Genomic DNA, 15295 nt, shown 5'->3' on the forward strand with positions numbered 1-15295 from the left:
ACCCTAAAATGTGTAGTCAATTTGAAGTGATTAAACATTAAAATTAATTTCGTAGCTAATCGAAAAGGATAACCAATCGTGCCCTAGGGTTATAATTTGCTATTTTCTTAAACTAATTATTATACGAAAATAACCTTCACAAGACCGATTTACGACTCGCACTAGAAGCGTGACATCAGCCTTCAGCAGCCCATTAAATCCTTGAAATAGTCGCCGAACTTACCTCTCATCAATGTTTCGAGCACGCATGAACGGTCCCCTTCGGCAAAGCGTTAAAAGGCAGACTATGTTCAAGAGTAGACCTACGACTGCACCCATCATCTCATTTAGTGCCGAATGCAGGTCACGTACTGTCAGCCATGCCATGCTTTCATCATTCTCTGATTTGTTGCCAACCCGGTGTAGAATTCACGTTTCGTGCCGATTCGTTCGCTCACCGCAACCACCGTGTGAACCGTGGGGTGGTGGGGTTGTTCATTACTTCATCCTGAATTCTCCATTCGACAGCTCCCTTGCTTGCTGTCCCCTTCTGCGTGGCTTTGTGTGGCTTTGGCATCATGTGCTATTCTTTGTGATTCATGCTCCCTATCATCCTTTGTCGCCAGCCCAATCTGCTGTGCGCCCATTTCGTCCATGCAAAATTTCAATTCACCCGCTCGATGTGTGTTTTTGTGTATGTGTGCGCTTTTCCCGTGATTTCTTTCGAGTGGTTCCCCCATTCAACCCGGCAAACCGGTTTGCCCAAGAGGTGAGATCCTTCGATTTGTTTGCCGCGTTTTTCTTATTTCTTTCCCGCCACGGCAGTTCAAGTATACTTTTCCCCATTCAGGCCATTCGACTTATTGGTTTTTGTCGTTCGCAATCGTCTTTTACGTAATACATGGAAGAGCATTACGCTGGGAGATTATGCTCTGCGAATCTCGTATTTCTTCGACTTCAACCGGCGCATTATAAGTTCTCTGTAATCCTGCTCGCCAGCTCGCGGAACATGATGATTGGTTTAGTCCAATCGGTTTATGGCACACTTTCATCGAACGCATGATGAATCTCTTTACCAATCTCAGCAAACAGTTCCGCGCTCGATCGCGTTTCTATAAATAGTTTACCTCTGATTTTACCTTTACAACATTTTTAACTATATTTTGATTGATGTCATTTTTTCTCCATGTCTGCTTTTTTTCTTTCTCTCTTTTTTCTTCTTTCTCTCTCTCTCTCTCTCTCTCTCTCTCTCTCTCTCTCTCTCTCTCATTCTCTATCTCTCTGTGGCACCATTTGTCGTGTTTATCGAAATAATTTGCCCAAATTATTAAACTCGTTTTGGATTGCATTTGAACAACAAAACTATTGCTATCAATCATTTTCGATTACATCTGCAACACGCAAAAAATGCAAACAATACACAACACAACCGGGGGCCGGTTCCGATGGACACACGAAACAACCAAATACTCGCCACAACCCACAACATACCGACCTCACCTTCGATGGTCCCGAACACCGGATGGCCGCCGTGTCGTCGATGCAACACAACACTACACCACACCACCACCGACACTGCCAAACACCAATTCACACGCCGTCGGTGTCGATGTTTTCCTTGAATCCGGTGGCCGATCCTGCGCGACCCGACACGACAGAGCGACCCTCGGCCAGGGCATACGGACCGGCGGCGGCACGGTGATTCCCATTTCGAGCGGAATCGGCATGATGGCCGCGGCTTCGGTCGGTTCCGATCGGCGCAATGCCGGGAGCCTGCGCGTAAGTACCACTGGAAACCCTCCTCCGAACCCTCTTTCCGCTTCCTGCTCATCATTTGCCGACGGATTCTCGCTTTGCATGTATCGTCAATCTGAGTCAGTGATTGTCTCCCTGGCTTAAGTTTTAACTAATTATCCTGCACTCCTGTTAGATCCTTTGTAGACGCCTTTCATACTTTCGGTGTTTCGGTGTGCTTGTTGTTAGTCTAAATTAGTTTATAATTCAATTTGGTTAAAGTTCCGCATTTTTTCCGCACATTTCTGGCACCGGCCTTCGGTGCTAATAATCGAATGAAATGGGCGCACTGAAAACATTTCACAAACACGAAAAACAGAACAACTAACACTGCTTCACAAACGTGCAACAATACAACCTCTAACAGCACCGCTCAAAACAGCTGTGGCCAGTGCTCGATTAGCTTTCATTTCATCAACAAAACCAATCAATGCATTTAGCATGTAAAATGGAACCACTTAAAACTAAAACAAGCGATGCTGTTCCAATAAATTCTGCAACAAGACAATCCGTTGCTCACATCGATCGGTGTCTAACCTTTGGTTCGCTTTTGTGGTTAAACATTTATGTAAACATTCGCAACATGGCAAAAGTACGGGAACGGAAAACAAAAGGCGCAACCTCCGCGTAAAACAGTCATCTTCCTAACACTAGTAACGGCGTGCCACAAAGGAAAGCAAAAGGCGGTTGTAACCGGATGTTCGGTAAATCTCTGCCCGGCGGCACCGGCTGCCGAGCTACTAAATTCCCACGTTTTACTCCACTCGCCGCAATGTTTTGGGTATGTTTATGCTCTCAGCGGAGTGCCAAGGAAAAAGAATTAAAATCCGATTCCAACGACCCCGCACCGTAAACGCGGCCACCGATCGGTGGCCGATAACCGCGCGACTCCAGTTCTCCAACGATTTGAGGCGAGGCGAGAAAATGTGGCATAAAGAGTGAAAATTTATGAAAATTCACCACCCAACGGGGGGTCCCGCGATGCCGTTGGCTTTATGTGCCTCCGTACAACCTTCACGCGCTGGCCATAAAAAAGTAACACACGAAAACTGCCGTAACTTCCGGTCGGGCGGTCCCGTGCTCCAAGATTTATGGGCGAGAAATTGAATTCACGAACCGGCTGCGGACGAAAATGGCGAAGCAATCACTGTCGTCACTGAGACGATGAGCAGCTGTCCTGTCCGGTGTCTTCGAAAGGAAAAGCTTTGCTCCACCTATGCCGTTGCGCCGTGTGTCGTCACCTTGCAGCCGCAAAATCAGCTTCCCAAAATCCCATGGCTCCGTGGCCTGTGGGGGGTTTTCTTCGTCCTCCAACTGAACTCATTATTAGCCCATCGTGTGCGCCCTTTCATCCATCACGCTAAGCTAATCCTGGGCGGCCGCGACACGCTCCGCCGCCGCCGCAACTAATCTGCCGGTGCGGCTTCCCGCGCGAGACTAACAGATCAGCTGTCGCTGCAGGGGCCGGGCTGTTGACGTTTGTGTTTTTGCATAATCGCCCGTTTCCAGGCTCACTTGCGCACGAAACCGGATGCCAGCTACTGCCGGCTCGACGATCACGACGATGACGACGATGACGACGATGATGCTGAGGCTCAGCAGCAATGAAAACGCGAGGCTGTCGAGGCACAAGCTAAGATTTGGCCGCAACCGTAAGGATGTGATTAATAAATGTAATTCGAAGTCGACGAGTATGCTCTCACCTTAAGGATGTTCGTTTTTTCGCCGCTGCCTGACATAAATAAGGGTTTTTGGGGATTATTGTGGCCTGCAATATTGCCCCCTCGTTTATAGAGTAACGCTCAGTAACGCTCGGTAACGCTCGTCATTGTCACGCAGCGCTGCCGATAGATTCGATTTCCGAAAGGCCCTTTCAACATCCAACTCAATTTGATTAGTGACCACCGTGACAGGCCATTGTGTTGGGGGCACATTGTTACAGAAAGCAGCAGAAGAATAACATTGTCTATGTGGGAGGCCAAAAGAAAAACGAAATAACGTCCAATCCATTTGGAATACCGGACCGGGCATGAAACCACCATCGACCCAGCGAAGCGTGGCCCCAATTTCGCAGCAAAACAGAAAACACCTTAAATACCTGCAAATCGATTCAAAGACTTAGCAAAGCTCCTCGTCCCCAGCCGGTGTCGGTGACACGGTTTTCAGCCCGCCGGTTACGAACCCTGAGATTTAGGCTCCGTCGGCTCCCAAGAACCCAGACCCGGTGGAGGCTACCAGTCTGCGTCCGTTTGCTGATTTTCCCAGGATCTCAGAACGTACACCGACGGATGTGTGTGTGTGTGTGTGTGGTTTGACATTCCGTCAGATAAGACGCTCCTGTCAGCCCTCGTCAGGCGTTGGCCTCGGCCGCTGGATATGCTTCGGCCCACTCGAGTGCTTGGTGTGACCTGCTCCGCCCAGAAACTCGATACGTATGAGCTTCCGGCAAGTGCAAAACATCTTGCCTCGCTTACGTCAGCCCCCGTTGAGGTGGGTTTTGGTTTGCCTCCAGTGTTTCTGTATCCGGTTCGCTGCCTATCCTACCTGGGCCCGCGGGCCCGGGTTCTGTCTGGGTGGGTCCGGCGAGTGCTGAGTTTGTTTTCCGAAGCGTATTTTTACCATCCCGTCCCGTCCCGGGCCGTATTTGTATTTTCGTCACAAACAACACCGCCGTCGCCGCCGAGGCGGAAGAAAAACTCATCCATCCATCCATCCAGAAAGCTTCGCGCCTTCGCCGGGATGAGCTTCGGGAGCGCGAAGTGCTCGTGCGACCGACGTCACCGCGGGTCCGGGGACGCTTCCGGTGTGCCAGTTTTCGCGCCCGCCCCACTCCCGCGCAAGATAACGCGTTCTGCAGCATTTGTATTTATGTGACTTCTTGTTTGCAGTGACATGCTATGTAAATTTTAGATGAGCTACACCTTTCTTAACGTACGCCCGCAACGGCCCTGGGGTTGTGTACCTGGTAGCGGTTGGTGAGCCACGTTGAAAATTCAACACCCGTTGGTTGGTCGATCCCGACGGCGCCGGTAGTTTATGTAAATGCTGACAAACACGCTTTTCGCTTACGTGACACATGCTGAGCCTCTACCGGGAATCGCCGGATTCGCGGCACACGAAACGGCTCAAGAAAATTGAATTTCACCTCAGCACACGACCGGGCGTGTTGTGGGCGAAAGAATCAAAATCCGAGCGGCGCTGAAAAATGAAAAAGGCGAAAAGCGGATTTAATATTTTGCTCTCGGTTATCCTCGCCAATGTTGAGCGGAAAAACAACACAAGCAAGCTCAGCATCCGGGAGCTGCTCAGGGTATGAAAGAACACAGAGCGTAGTCGTAGTTTTGGTCTTCGTAGGACTTTTGGTTCGTCCGAAGCATGGCATAAGCATTTTTCTTTCTAATACTGCGCTCGAGCACATTAACATATTTTAACATTCTTTTAGGCTGATCGAATAGAAGAATATCTTCGCTTCTAGCTCGAATAATGCTAATTGGGATTGGAGCTGTTTTTCGTGAAAAATATGCTTATTAAGTTCGAACCGATATTATTAGTTGGGGTTGAGATTCTTGAGCGTTATACAGCTACTGTTAGCAAAAGTAATATTAGACACAGAAGAGTGGTGGGCTTCGATACTTGGTTAGGATTCTTTTGTTCAAAATTCTTTTTACCCTCACCTAAATCGTCGAACCGTCATACGCCCTCAACAGTTCAATCAGTGCTTTACAGCGGGCTCGGGATACAGTGAGCTACCAGTTTAATCATCTAGCAAAGGACTTCATTCGTGCATCGTAATGACATTAAATGTTTTGCGTTCATCCAAGCTTCATTTCCATGTCCTTGCAATGGTTTCGTTCGAAGAATCGGGGCGCGTCAATCGATCCGTGTCTGCCACTGACACCGCCGTACCGGTATCGATTGAACCTGAAGCTGCCCCAAGCGTTACCCAAGCTGTAAGTTGTCATGCGCTCCTGCAGGACACCGCCGATGCAACGGCACACATGCAGGGTGACGTTCCGGTTGACTTACGCTCCACTTCGGTTCCCCTCGGGCAGCTCGGGCAGAGCTTGCCGGATGCCGGTGCGCCAGGCTCCCCAGGCTCCCGTTTATCACTTGCCATTCGAGATTGTCAATAACACTCCACCGGACTGCGACGGTGGCAGTCCGAGCGAACGCTGCACGATGACAATTTTGCAATATTAATTGCCAGAAGCGAACCGCTCCGATGGGAACTTGGGCCATTGCACTCGAAGGACCTTGCTTCGAGTGGTCGCGGTTGCTGGAACTGAAAACTTTCCATTGGAAGCTTTCCCCCTTAAACTGAACAGCTGCCACAGCTTGGTGCTCGGTTTATGCAACATTCCTTTAATTTGCTTCATTACGACCGACTTTCGTTCGGATGGCGATATTATATTTCCAAATTCTCGTGCAGTTCGAATAACATGAGCGATCCCGCGAAACTTTGAGCGATTTTAATATGAAACACTATTTACTGAGAGCTGTGGTTCGGATGTTTACTGGACCGGCCACGTGAATGGTAATAAATGATCCGTACGGTATGTGCCGGGCACCGTAAGAAGAGACTCGCCGTTTACGGTGACCTGTCCCAACGACAACGAGTTCCAAGTTCTCGAATAAAACGCCCCGGCCGGTCACATGCCATTCGCTTTGATTGTAATTCGCATCGATCGGTGACAGAAAGGATCCGGTAAATTGCGAACATCAAACGAGCTTCCAGCGCCGCGAACGGATCCGGAAGTTCATTCGAAGAAAGCGAAGGAAAAACGTATAAAATGAAGTCCCAAATAAGTTCCGCGGGTGGATGCTGGTGAAGCAGCGTGCCGCGGAGCTCGGGCCCTTTCGCTCGGGACCAAACCGTCGTCCTGTCCCGTGATAAGACTCGTGGCTGCAATGACGCTTGCTGGGCACACGGTGAAACAATTTCCCGATTACGGTGACGATGAAACTTTGGTGTCGTTTCACCGAAACCGACGCTGCCGCCTTCGTTGGTGATACTATCGATATAGAACCACGCATAAAGATGGTGCTTCGAAGGATGGTGTCGCGCACACGGCGGAACTTTCTTCAAAGTGCTTCGCAGAGAGAGTCTTGCTTCGGCGACGATCCTGGATGGGAAGAAAAATTCACATTCCACCGTTCGTTTGAGCTTGCCTCAGTGATGGACGGAAGGTAAGATTCGGAAACCATATCCTCTCCCGGGGGGTAGATTAGCCCAAAACACACGTCACGCATGATGCTTAATAAGCCCGCAAAGGCTTTAAAAGCTCGCTCGATCTTCGTTAATGTGTTGGGTAATTTTATTAAAGTGGCAAGCACTTTACAAACATCAAGCCGGTGCACTGTGCTTTGTGTGATGGCACTTTTCGTTTGTGGGGCAAATATTTTCACCACGACATTCACCTATTAATCAAATTCGCGAACCCGTCGGCGCCCAAGCGTCAAGCATGGCCGAAGGACGAACAGCCGGCGCAAACCCGAAACACCCCGGAAAACCCCTGCAACCAAAGGCCCATTCGGAGCATGCGAGCAAACTATTGCCAAACAAACTTATGGCTGGCCAAACTTTTCCAATTAAGCCGCCGCTTCTGCACGTGATCCCAGCAGAGAGACAGAGCGACAGAGCAGCATTATGCCACTGCACCACGATATGAGGCTTATTTATTTTTTGCTCTTTCCGTTACTCGTTTTAATATGCGACTATGTGCCGGTGCACATGACGAGGGGTACGGTGCTTTATGTTTCACCCGCCATCGGTGGCCAGCTCAAAGGAACGCGCTTTCAACAATAGTTTTCGACGCCCAGCGAGAAAGGCCTTCCGTGCGGGGGGGGCAACATATTCATATTCTCCTTACCAAGGCATGCGAATGAAACCGCCATTCGAAGTCCTGCCGAACTCGTGAGCAGCTAGGAATACTTTCAAAACCCTCTTCCAACTCCTCCGGACTGGAATCAGTCCAGTGGCAGCCTGATCCTGAGATCCTGATTTTATTATGATAACGGCACCTGCGGCATGAAAGCTATCACTACCAACCTGTTAGTCACCATTGTTAATCATTCATGAGCAACATTTTCGGGAAGTTTCAAACCGGTTGACATTCAATTTTTGATCGGTCGATTTTCGGCACAATTTTCGGAACAATCGAAAACATTACCGTTTCGGTCAGTTTTATACAAAAACATTATTTTACTTTTCGATACCCGTCCCAGGTTCCGGTAACGTCTCGATCTCTCATTACATAAAACTCGTACTATATATTCACGCTGAGTTGCCTCCGTTTGATGGGATTATTAAACGCTTATCCGCTGGCCCTGCCATAAAGCAGAGCCTGGCTCGGCGCTGCCAAACAAGTTTTTATTACTGCGCTCAGCGCGCTGTTGGCGCTGATTATCATCGACTTTAGATGTTCCGCAAAACAATGGACCCAACAAGCCATTCCGAGTCGTCCCCTTTGCCGGCCCAACCAGAGGCATAAAACAGAACCGCCGCCCCAAACACCGCCACCGCCAGTAACGGAACGTCCGCCGTTGGCGTCAAATAAATATTTTAACAACCATCACGAACACCACCGCAACTTTGTGTGCACGTTCGGAAAAAGGGCCAGGGAAACTAGCTGTTTTTCGCGATCGCTTCTCGTGCACCCACAGCAAATCCACGGAAAAAAAAGGCCCTTTTTCGACACGCTCACAAAACGGGTGTTTTGGTATCGAGCACAAAAAAGGTGAGCAACATTACTGGGGGGCTCGGTGCAACAAGCATCCGACGCGGGCGTTTATTACGTTTATTTAATTTAGTGCACCGTGTCCCCGGGGGAAAAAGTCCCGCAATCCGTGGCCACTTGGTTGAAGGATTATTTCCTTAGTTTGCTTGGTTTGCACTAGCCTTTTAATGATACTATTTAACGACGTGCGCTTTATTGCGTTTAAGGACTCCACAAAAAAGCCCAATCTAATGCTTACCGATTCCCGTCGATGGTCGTCAAAAGATTTCCATTTCAAAGCCAAACAGTCAGGGTGCGGATCTGGGTCAACTTGCTGCTTAGTCTCCTGGCACTCCAAACACAAAGTAGACTCTCAAACAAGGTCGTTCGTAATGCTGTTCTAGTTTACGGCAGCATTAAGAGCCAGTTGGTCGTCCGATGGTCGTAGAGCGGCGAACCGGAATCAAATATGCTGCTTTGTGCATAACGCAAGGATTTGCAACGAGACACGGCGAATGTCCACCCGCCGGTCAAGAGAAGGATCGGATCACTCCTTAGCCCGGCAGCGGTATGAATAAACCGGCCCGGACTTTACCCGTCACCGGTCTGAATAAATAGCCATCACGGACAGGAAATTGCTAGCCAACGCTGACGTCGACTGCATTTGTCAGCTCTATTACGCTTCCCATTAGCCGTCGAAACAGCTCTCTTCGGGGCCACTCTTGGTGGTACTTTCTGGCGTTCGTCTCGCTGGTGGATGCATCCTTAAATTATTGAACCGGGAAGTGTGCCCATTTTCCGCTAGCTAGCTACCCGAAAGACCCCGAAGAGCCCGAACGTATAATGGAGTGGTTTTTCTACTTGTTAATCTATCATTTACGCCCTACAGTGCAAAGAGAGCATATCATATTTTGGATAATTTATCACAACTCACGGCTTTTAAACCGGTGGCCCTTCACGCAGCCCGCCCCAAACTGAACGATCGCTAAATTCAAATCAACTTCCTTTCTGCCAAAGCTCCATTTCAGCTTTGGGCTCGCAAAAGGACGAATTACCGCCATCAAAGGCCGCCCACGAGTTCAAAGGCTGTCGAATCAATCAACCGAAATGAAATCAAAGATGCAAAGTTGGCGTGCACGGCACGTGTCAGTCTCGCCCGAGCCCCAGGTGAAGAATCCTTACTACAGAGTTCCGTTGGCCAATTTACATACGATTATCACCATCCGGCAGACGTGCAACAAAGAGCTCGAGAGAGAGCCACTTTCAAATGGTGCCTTTGTCCGTTGACGGTTTGATTTGAGTTAATTGCCTCATAGGAAGCATTACATTCTTCCAATACCATACCGGAGATCGAGCACACCGTGGTCGGTCTCCGAGAGCTGCTCAATATTTAAATCAACTTCACTTGTGATTTCCGTTCGAATAATCATCGTGAGAGCAGCGTCAGTCCAGATTAAAGGGCTCTCCAACAACGTGGTGAACGGCTAACGATCTTCGCCCATGTTTTGACCATTATTCACCCCGCTGAACTTGCATTAATAATTAAAAACCATAGCCAAACCCCATCGGCATCGCAAGTCGGTCGACCAGCACAGAACAGCGTGGCCAGGCGTGGAAAATTGTCGGGCTAGCAAATTAAATTTAATATCCACTCCGGGACCCGCGATGGCTCCGATGTGAACCCGGCACATTATCTATCGGGACGGAATATCCTTTCCTCGGCGGCAGCCCTCCAAGCCCGAGCCCAGAGCCCAAGTGCTGCACGTGGCATTTAAATTATGTATCGCTGCGAGTGCTGCATCCCGAAGCAGGGACTTATCTTGGCGACAGGAACCGAGCTCCGAGCAGCGGCGGGCTCCGGGAGGTGCAAGAGCGAGCGATAGTGATGCGGCGACGGCCCTAATGCCAACGGCAAACAATGGAAGAACGTGATTTCGTCCTTTCGGCGCATCTTAACGATGACACGCCCCGGTAGCTTTCGGTTCGCATTTTTCGGCGTGAGTGAGCGTCTTCGCCACACCGAAATTTTCTCGATCAAAATAGCGACCGACTTCGGTATCGATTTGTCAACGGAAAGCGCAGTAAATTTTCCGTTTCCTTTGTCAAGTCTTTCAATTCGCCCTGTGAAACGAATAAAGCTTCCTTCGGGTGGTCGGAACAAGAATGCACCGTTGGAACGGCGGGCAAGGAATCGAAACTCCCGAAGCAACAAACCCCACGGTAGTTAATGAAAATAGATAATAAAACGAGGCCAAGGAAAACGAACGCAAGAAAATTATAATCAAACAGTTTACAACAGAAACCAAAACCCATTTTAAAACGAGTCAAGTCAAACGAGAAAAATCAAATAACGAATAGCTTACAAATAACTTAAAACAACCGTTTGTTACTTTATCGATCAACATTTATCAACTGTGTACGTTCACATCGCAGCTCGTCTTTTAGCACAACACACGCGGATTTACCATAGAGCAAAACGAAACAGAAAGGCCGCGGACATCAAACGCAAAATTAGCGCAAAACAATTAGCAAACTTTACTCTAACCCAAAAACGGCCAGAGAGCGTGCCATTGTGGGGACGCCATTATGTACGAGGCTGCGAAAAAAGGAGGAAAAACCAAAACACGGATATAAACGGATTTCCCGGTAAACGCACGGAGAGAGGGTTTTAGCGAATGCACATAGCGACACCGTAGGTCTATAGAAGTATCTCTACGTATATTTTTTCGTCACTCGTTTTGTACAGAGAATATGAAGAAAAAACAGAAGTCAAACAAAAATAACGTCTATCTATCGGAAGCATCGCGCGGATTGGATCAAAGCGCGCGCACATTTAACTGAAACCACACGAAACCACGCGGTGGTCTCAAGCTTTAAAACGAGACCGAGGCCAACGGATGGAGCGGAAAAACCAAACGCAGGAGAAAAAAAATGGAATCGAAGGACGTGCTAAAAGCATAAATAAAATCTATTAATCATTGAACCACAGGACAGTAACAAAAACAACGAGCTGGAATCGCGAATTTACTCGTTTTTTTACTTGTTGGCTTACCGGATTTCCGGTTCGCTTTTCCGGTTGCTATACATCCCGCCCGTTCCCCGTTTGCCCCATTTCCGTTCCCCGCCTTTAGATCCTTAGCACGGGCCATCACTGCCATTGAGCTGCGGAGTAAGTGGCAGAAGGCTGTGAGTTTTCCGGTGATGGTTTAAGGGCATTACAGTGGTAAGATTTTCCGCATCAGTTCCTTTTATTGGTTAACCAGCCGTGCGTTCCCGCAGAATATGGAGTGTGTGAGTGTGTATGTGTGTGTGTTGAGACATTTCTTTCATTATTATGCTATGCATTCCTTATTAGCATCGCTCCCGGTTCGCCATTAGCATAATCCTTCTTTCATGCACTTTCACCAGTTTTACCTTCCGCTCCGGGTTATGGTCGCTATCTTTTTCATATGCTCGTAGGTCTGGGTGTGTGTGTGAGTGATTTGAAGCTGGCATGTGAACCGTCACTTAGTGGTACCCAATGTGTGTAGCGTAACCTAGAAACCCAACCCTAGCGTTCCCTAGCGTTTCATTTCACTTTCTTTTTATCCTTTTGCCCGTTTTCAATCCACCATGACTCTGCGTCAAACTGTGATGTGTTCCCGCTCCGTGGACTCGGTACGGATACCACCACCCCCAAACCCACCCACCGGCCTACCCACCTGCATGAAACCTTCGCCACGACCCCAATTGTGCAACGTGGCACACTCTCGGGTGCAGTTTGCCGCCTGGAAAGGATCGCAGGTACGGTAAAGCGAAAGATCCTTTCGCTGGGTCCTGGGTTCGGTTGTTGGCCGGCCGGTCGGCTGGCCGGGTTGTGGTGCAAAAGTTTTGCGGAGATTCGAAGGTTTACAGAGTTGCCCGGTGCCGGTGCAGGCCAAAAGTTTCCCAAGGATCGCGCCAGTCGCGCCAGTGTTACGGCCAAGTTCGGGCGGGGGGCAACAGCTGTGTGCGACTCCCGGCGATGGTTTATTTATCCGATTTGGGTTCGGGGCTTCAATCCCATAATGAAGTACCGCAATTGAAACAGGGCTCCAATCTAATTATGATAACGAAATGCCGTCTAAAGTTGGTCCTTTGCCGACCGACGAACGACGGGACACAGGCACACTCTTTAATTGAGTGCTCTTTTACAGGCTTCACACACACAGGCCACACTGCAACGACACCCGAACTTTATTGTGCAGCCCAATTAGTCGCCAAATTTTATATAGTTTGCTTGTGTGTCGGTCACTTTTGGCCGGAATTACTTTTGATTCAATTGGAATTAACATTAAGAAAAGAACTATGAGAAGAAGTTAATAGTAAATTTCTCTGCACATGTCGAGATTCGAGCTAAGGACCCGCTCCGAGCCACTAACATTTAGAGATCTTTTACGAAACTGTGTTGCATTTGTTTTTCTTAGACTTCACCGCAGAACTTCCTTTACAGTGGCAACTAATGGAGTACTAAATAAAACTCGTTCACTCCGTTTGCAGGGCTCGCTGACCAAAGCGTTCCGGATGACTTCCGGGTACAAACCGCGCGGCAGTTCCGGCAACGGGGGCGGAAGTGGCCCCGGGTCGGACAAGAACAGTGTCTACAGTTCGACCTCACCTACACCGTCGTTCAGCAGCAGCGAGGGTGGCATTTACGCGACGGTCGGTTCCCTTCAGAGCCACCCGGCCTTCTTTCACCATCTGCCACCGCCAACATCGGCTCCTCCGCCGGTGCCGGGCGGACGGACCAGCGATCCGCTCGGGGTGTCCTCGCAACACACCGGCGGTGGTCAGGGGGTCGGCACCAACAACCGCGTCAGTGCACCGCCGATGGACAGTGGGCATGCGACGCTCCCCAAGTATGCTCAGCATCGGCGCGTGAAAAGCATCAGTGACATCGAGATCCCTGCGGTCGGTCCGATCGGATAGACCTCGGAAGTGACGAATCCTTGCGCGAGTGCCACTCAGGTGCATTTCGAAGACGACCGGGCAGACACCAAGCTGCAGATGATGTGACGCAGAGCTAATCCCAAATCGCGTGTGTGTGTGTGCGTCAACAATGAGCCGTTGTCCGCACACGGTTTTCACTGCTTGTGGGCGAACTTTAAGTAATTAATCTCACTCCCGCTGGGGCCATTGCCTGTGCAAACCGCCAACGTTCGCCCGCTGCGCGAGAAGAACGAACCGCCTCCCGGTGGGGGTTCCGTTTCCGGATGCAGTGGCGTCGGTTAACCGCCATCACTGTTATTGCGAACTCTGCGGTGGCACCGTAGCGATGCAGAAAATTCCGGTCAGCCATTTTGATTGGCCATTTCCACGACGCTCGACTCGCGAATTTGCAACATTTATTCGAATGCGTTCGGTTTTTCTCCCGCTCTCCCGCTCTCTCTCTCTTCCGGAAAAGGCACTTTTGGTAACGGCCCAGTCCAGCAAGCCCCGTGCCGGTGTTACCAGCGCAACCAGCGATATCGATTGCCGCCTATTTTCGGCCATTTATCCGAGGATTTGGATCTTTTGAGCGCTCCCCGCGCAACGCACTGAATAGCGTCACATTAATAATTGTTCCATTAATTAGACCAACGCTGAGCGGAAGTTGTTTGCCTGAAATCGGTGCTAATTGGCGGGGGGCCATCAGCGGGAATTAGTCACATCGTGCAGGCGTGTTATCGATCCGGCACTAGGAAGGCGATATCGAAACTGCATCGCGTAAGGCTCCAATTTGCAATCGACTTTCTGTTGGCGATTTTATGGCGCACACTATCAATTCCATCGTTTGTTTGTTCATACATGTTTCAATAGCAGGCAATAGGTTCTTCGCGTGATAAACACGACTTCAAATACCATATCACCAGCCAGTGAACAGTAAATACCGCGCTTAAAGACAGGTTTATAAAAACTTATCGCAGGCGCCCACTCAAGAGCGGAAAAGAACTGTTCGTACTAACTGAAACCATTCGGCGAAACATAACAGTGTTCCCCGCGAACGTTCGACAGGATAATCATTGTTGTGCGAGATAGGGTATGATAAGAAACGTTAAGCAAAACTATTTATTCGTCGCATTTTGACATAAACACACGTACACCCAAAAAACACACACACAGCTAGTAACTTATTCTAGAACGTTGGAATCAAAATCATTTTTGCATTAACATATAAACGCTCAAACGGTGTGCGAAACAGCCTGGGAGAGAGGATTGAATTAAGCAAACAACCAAAAATTACGGCAAACCCGACGACCAAAGTCACAGTGTATTTATTGAGAAACTCTATTTTATAGTAATGTATCACCTATCACCGGAAATATTAATGGATAATGGTATTAATGCGAGGTGTTTGAATAAAGTAATAAGCCACTAACTGAATTATTCCGTAAAGCAAAGGGTCTCTCCAAGTGTTTGATTCGAAAGCTCCGAAACTAGTGTTCCAAGAATAAAAGATTGCAATATCCGATGCGCCGTTTTTAGTATTACCGTACTCTATCTTGTATAAGTACTTTTTGTTCGATTCTTTGGGCGTCTGCGACTTATACAGACAAGCTGTTTTTTCTCAAGCTTAATAACTGTTCTAGTTCTTAATCCTACTTTTAATTGTCGATTGGGATTATCTGCCACTCAAAATGAATGCAAAGCGTAAACGCATGTTTTACACAGCTGAATTTGGGCTATTAGTAATTCGATTTGACAAGGAGGAGCTAGTGCCAGTGCCATCAGGCAAGTGTGTGAATGGGTCCTTCATACTTGGGAGAGTATCTACAGGTTTGAAATGTTAAATAACTCCGCTATTTGTC

General features: G+C 48.8%; 1 protein-coding gene across 1 annotated transcript in view; it reads left to right on the top strand.

The window, feature by feature from the left end:
* Positions 1-13436, top strand: part of LOC128277909 (kazrin) — a 39033-nt gene extending 25597 nt beyond the window's left edge. The window contains exons 12-14 of the mRNA XM_053016513.1: positions 1638-1758; positions 12249-12272; positions 13008-13436. Of these exons, the coding sequence (XP_052872473.1) occupies positions 1638-1758; positions 12249-12272; positions 13008-13436 (574 nt within the window). The remainder of the gene's footprint in view (positions 1-1637; positions 1759-12248; positions 12273-13007) is intronic.
* The last annotated feature ends 1859 nt before the right edge of the window (positions 13437-15295 follow it).

The sequence above is a fragment of the Anopheles cruzii genome, chromosome 2 (assembly GCF_943734635.1).
Source record: "Anopheles cruzii chromosome 2, idAnoCruzAS_RS32_06, whole genome shotgun sequence".
Classification (NCBI taxonomy): domain Eukaryota; kingdom Metazoa; phylum Arthropoda; class Insecta; order Diptera; family Culicidae; genus Anopheles; species Anopheles cruzii.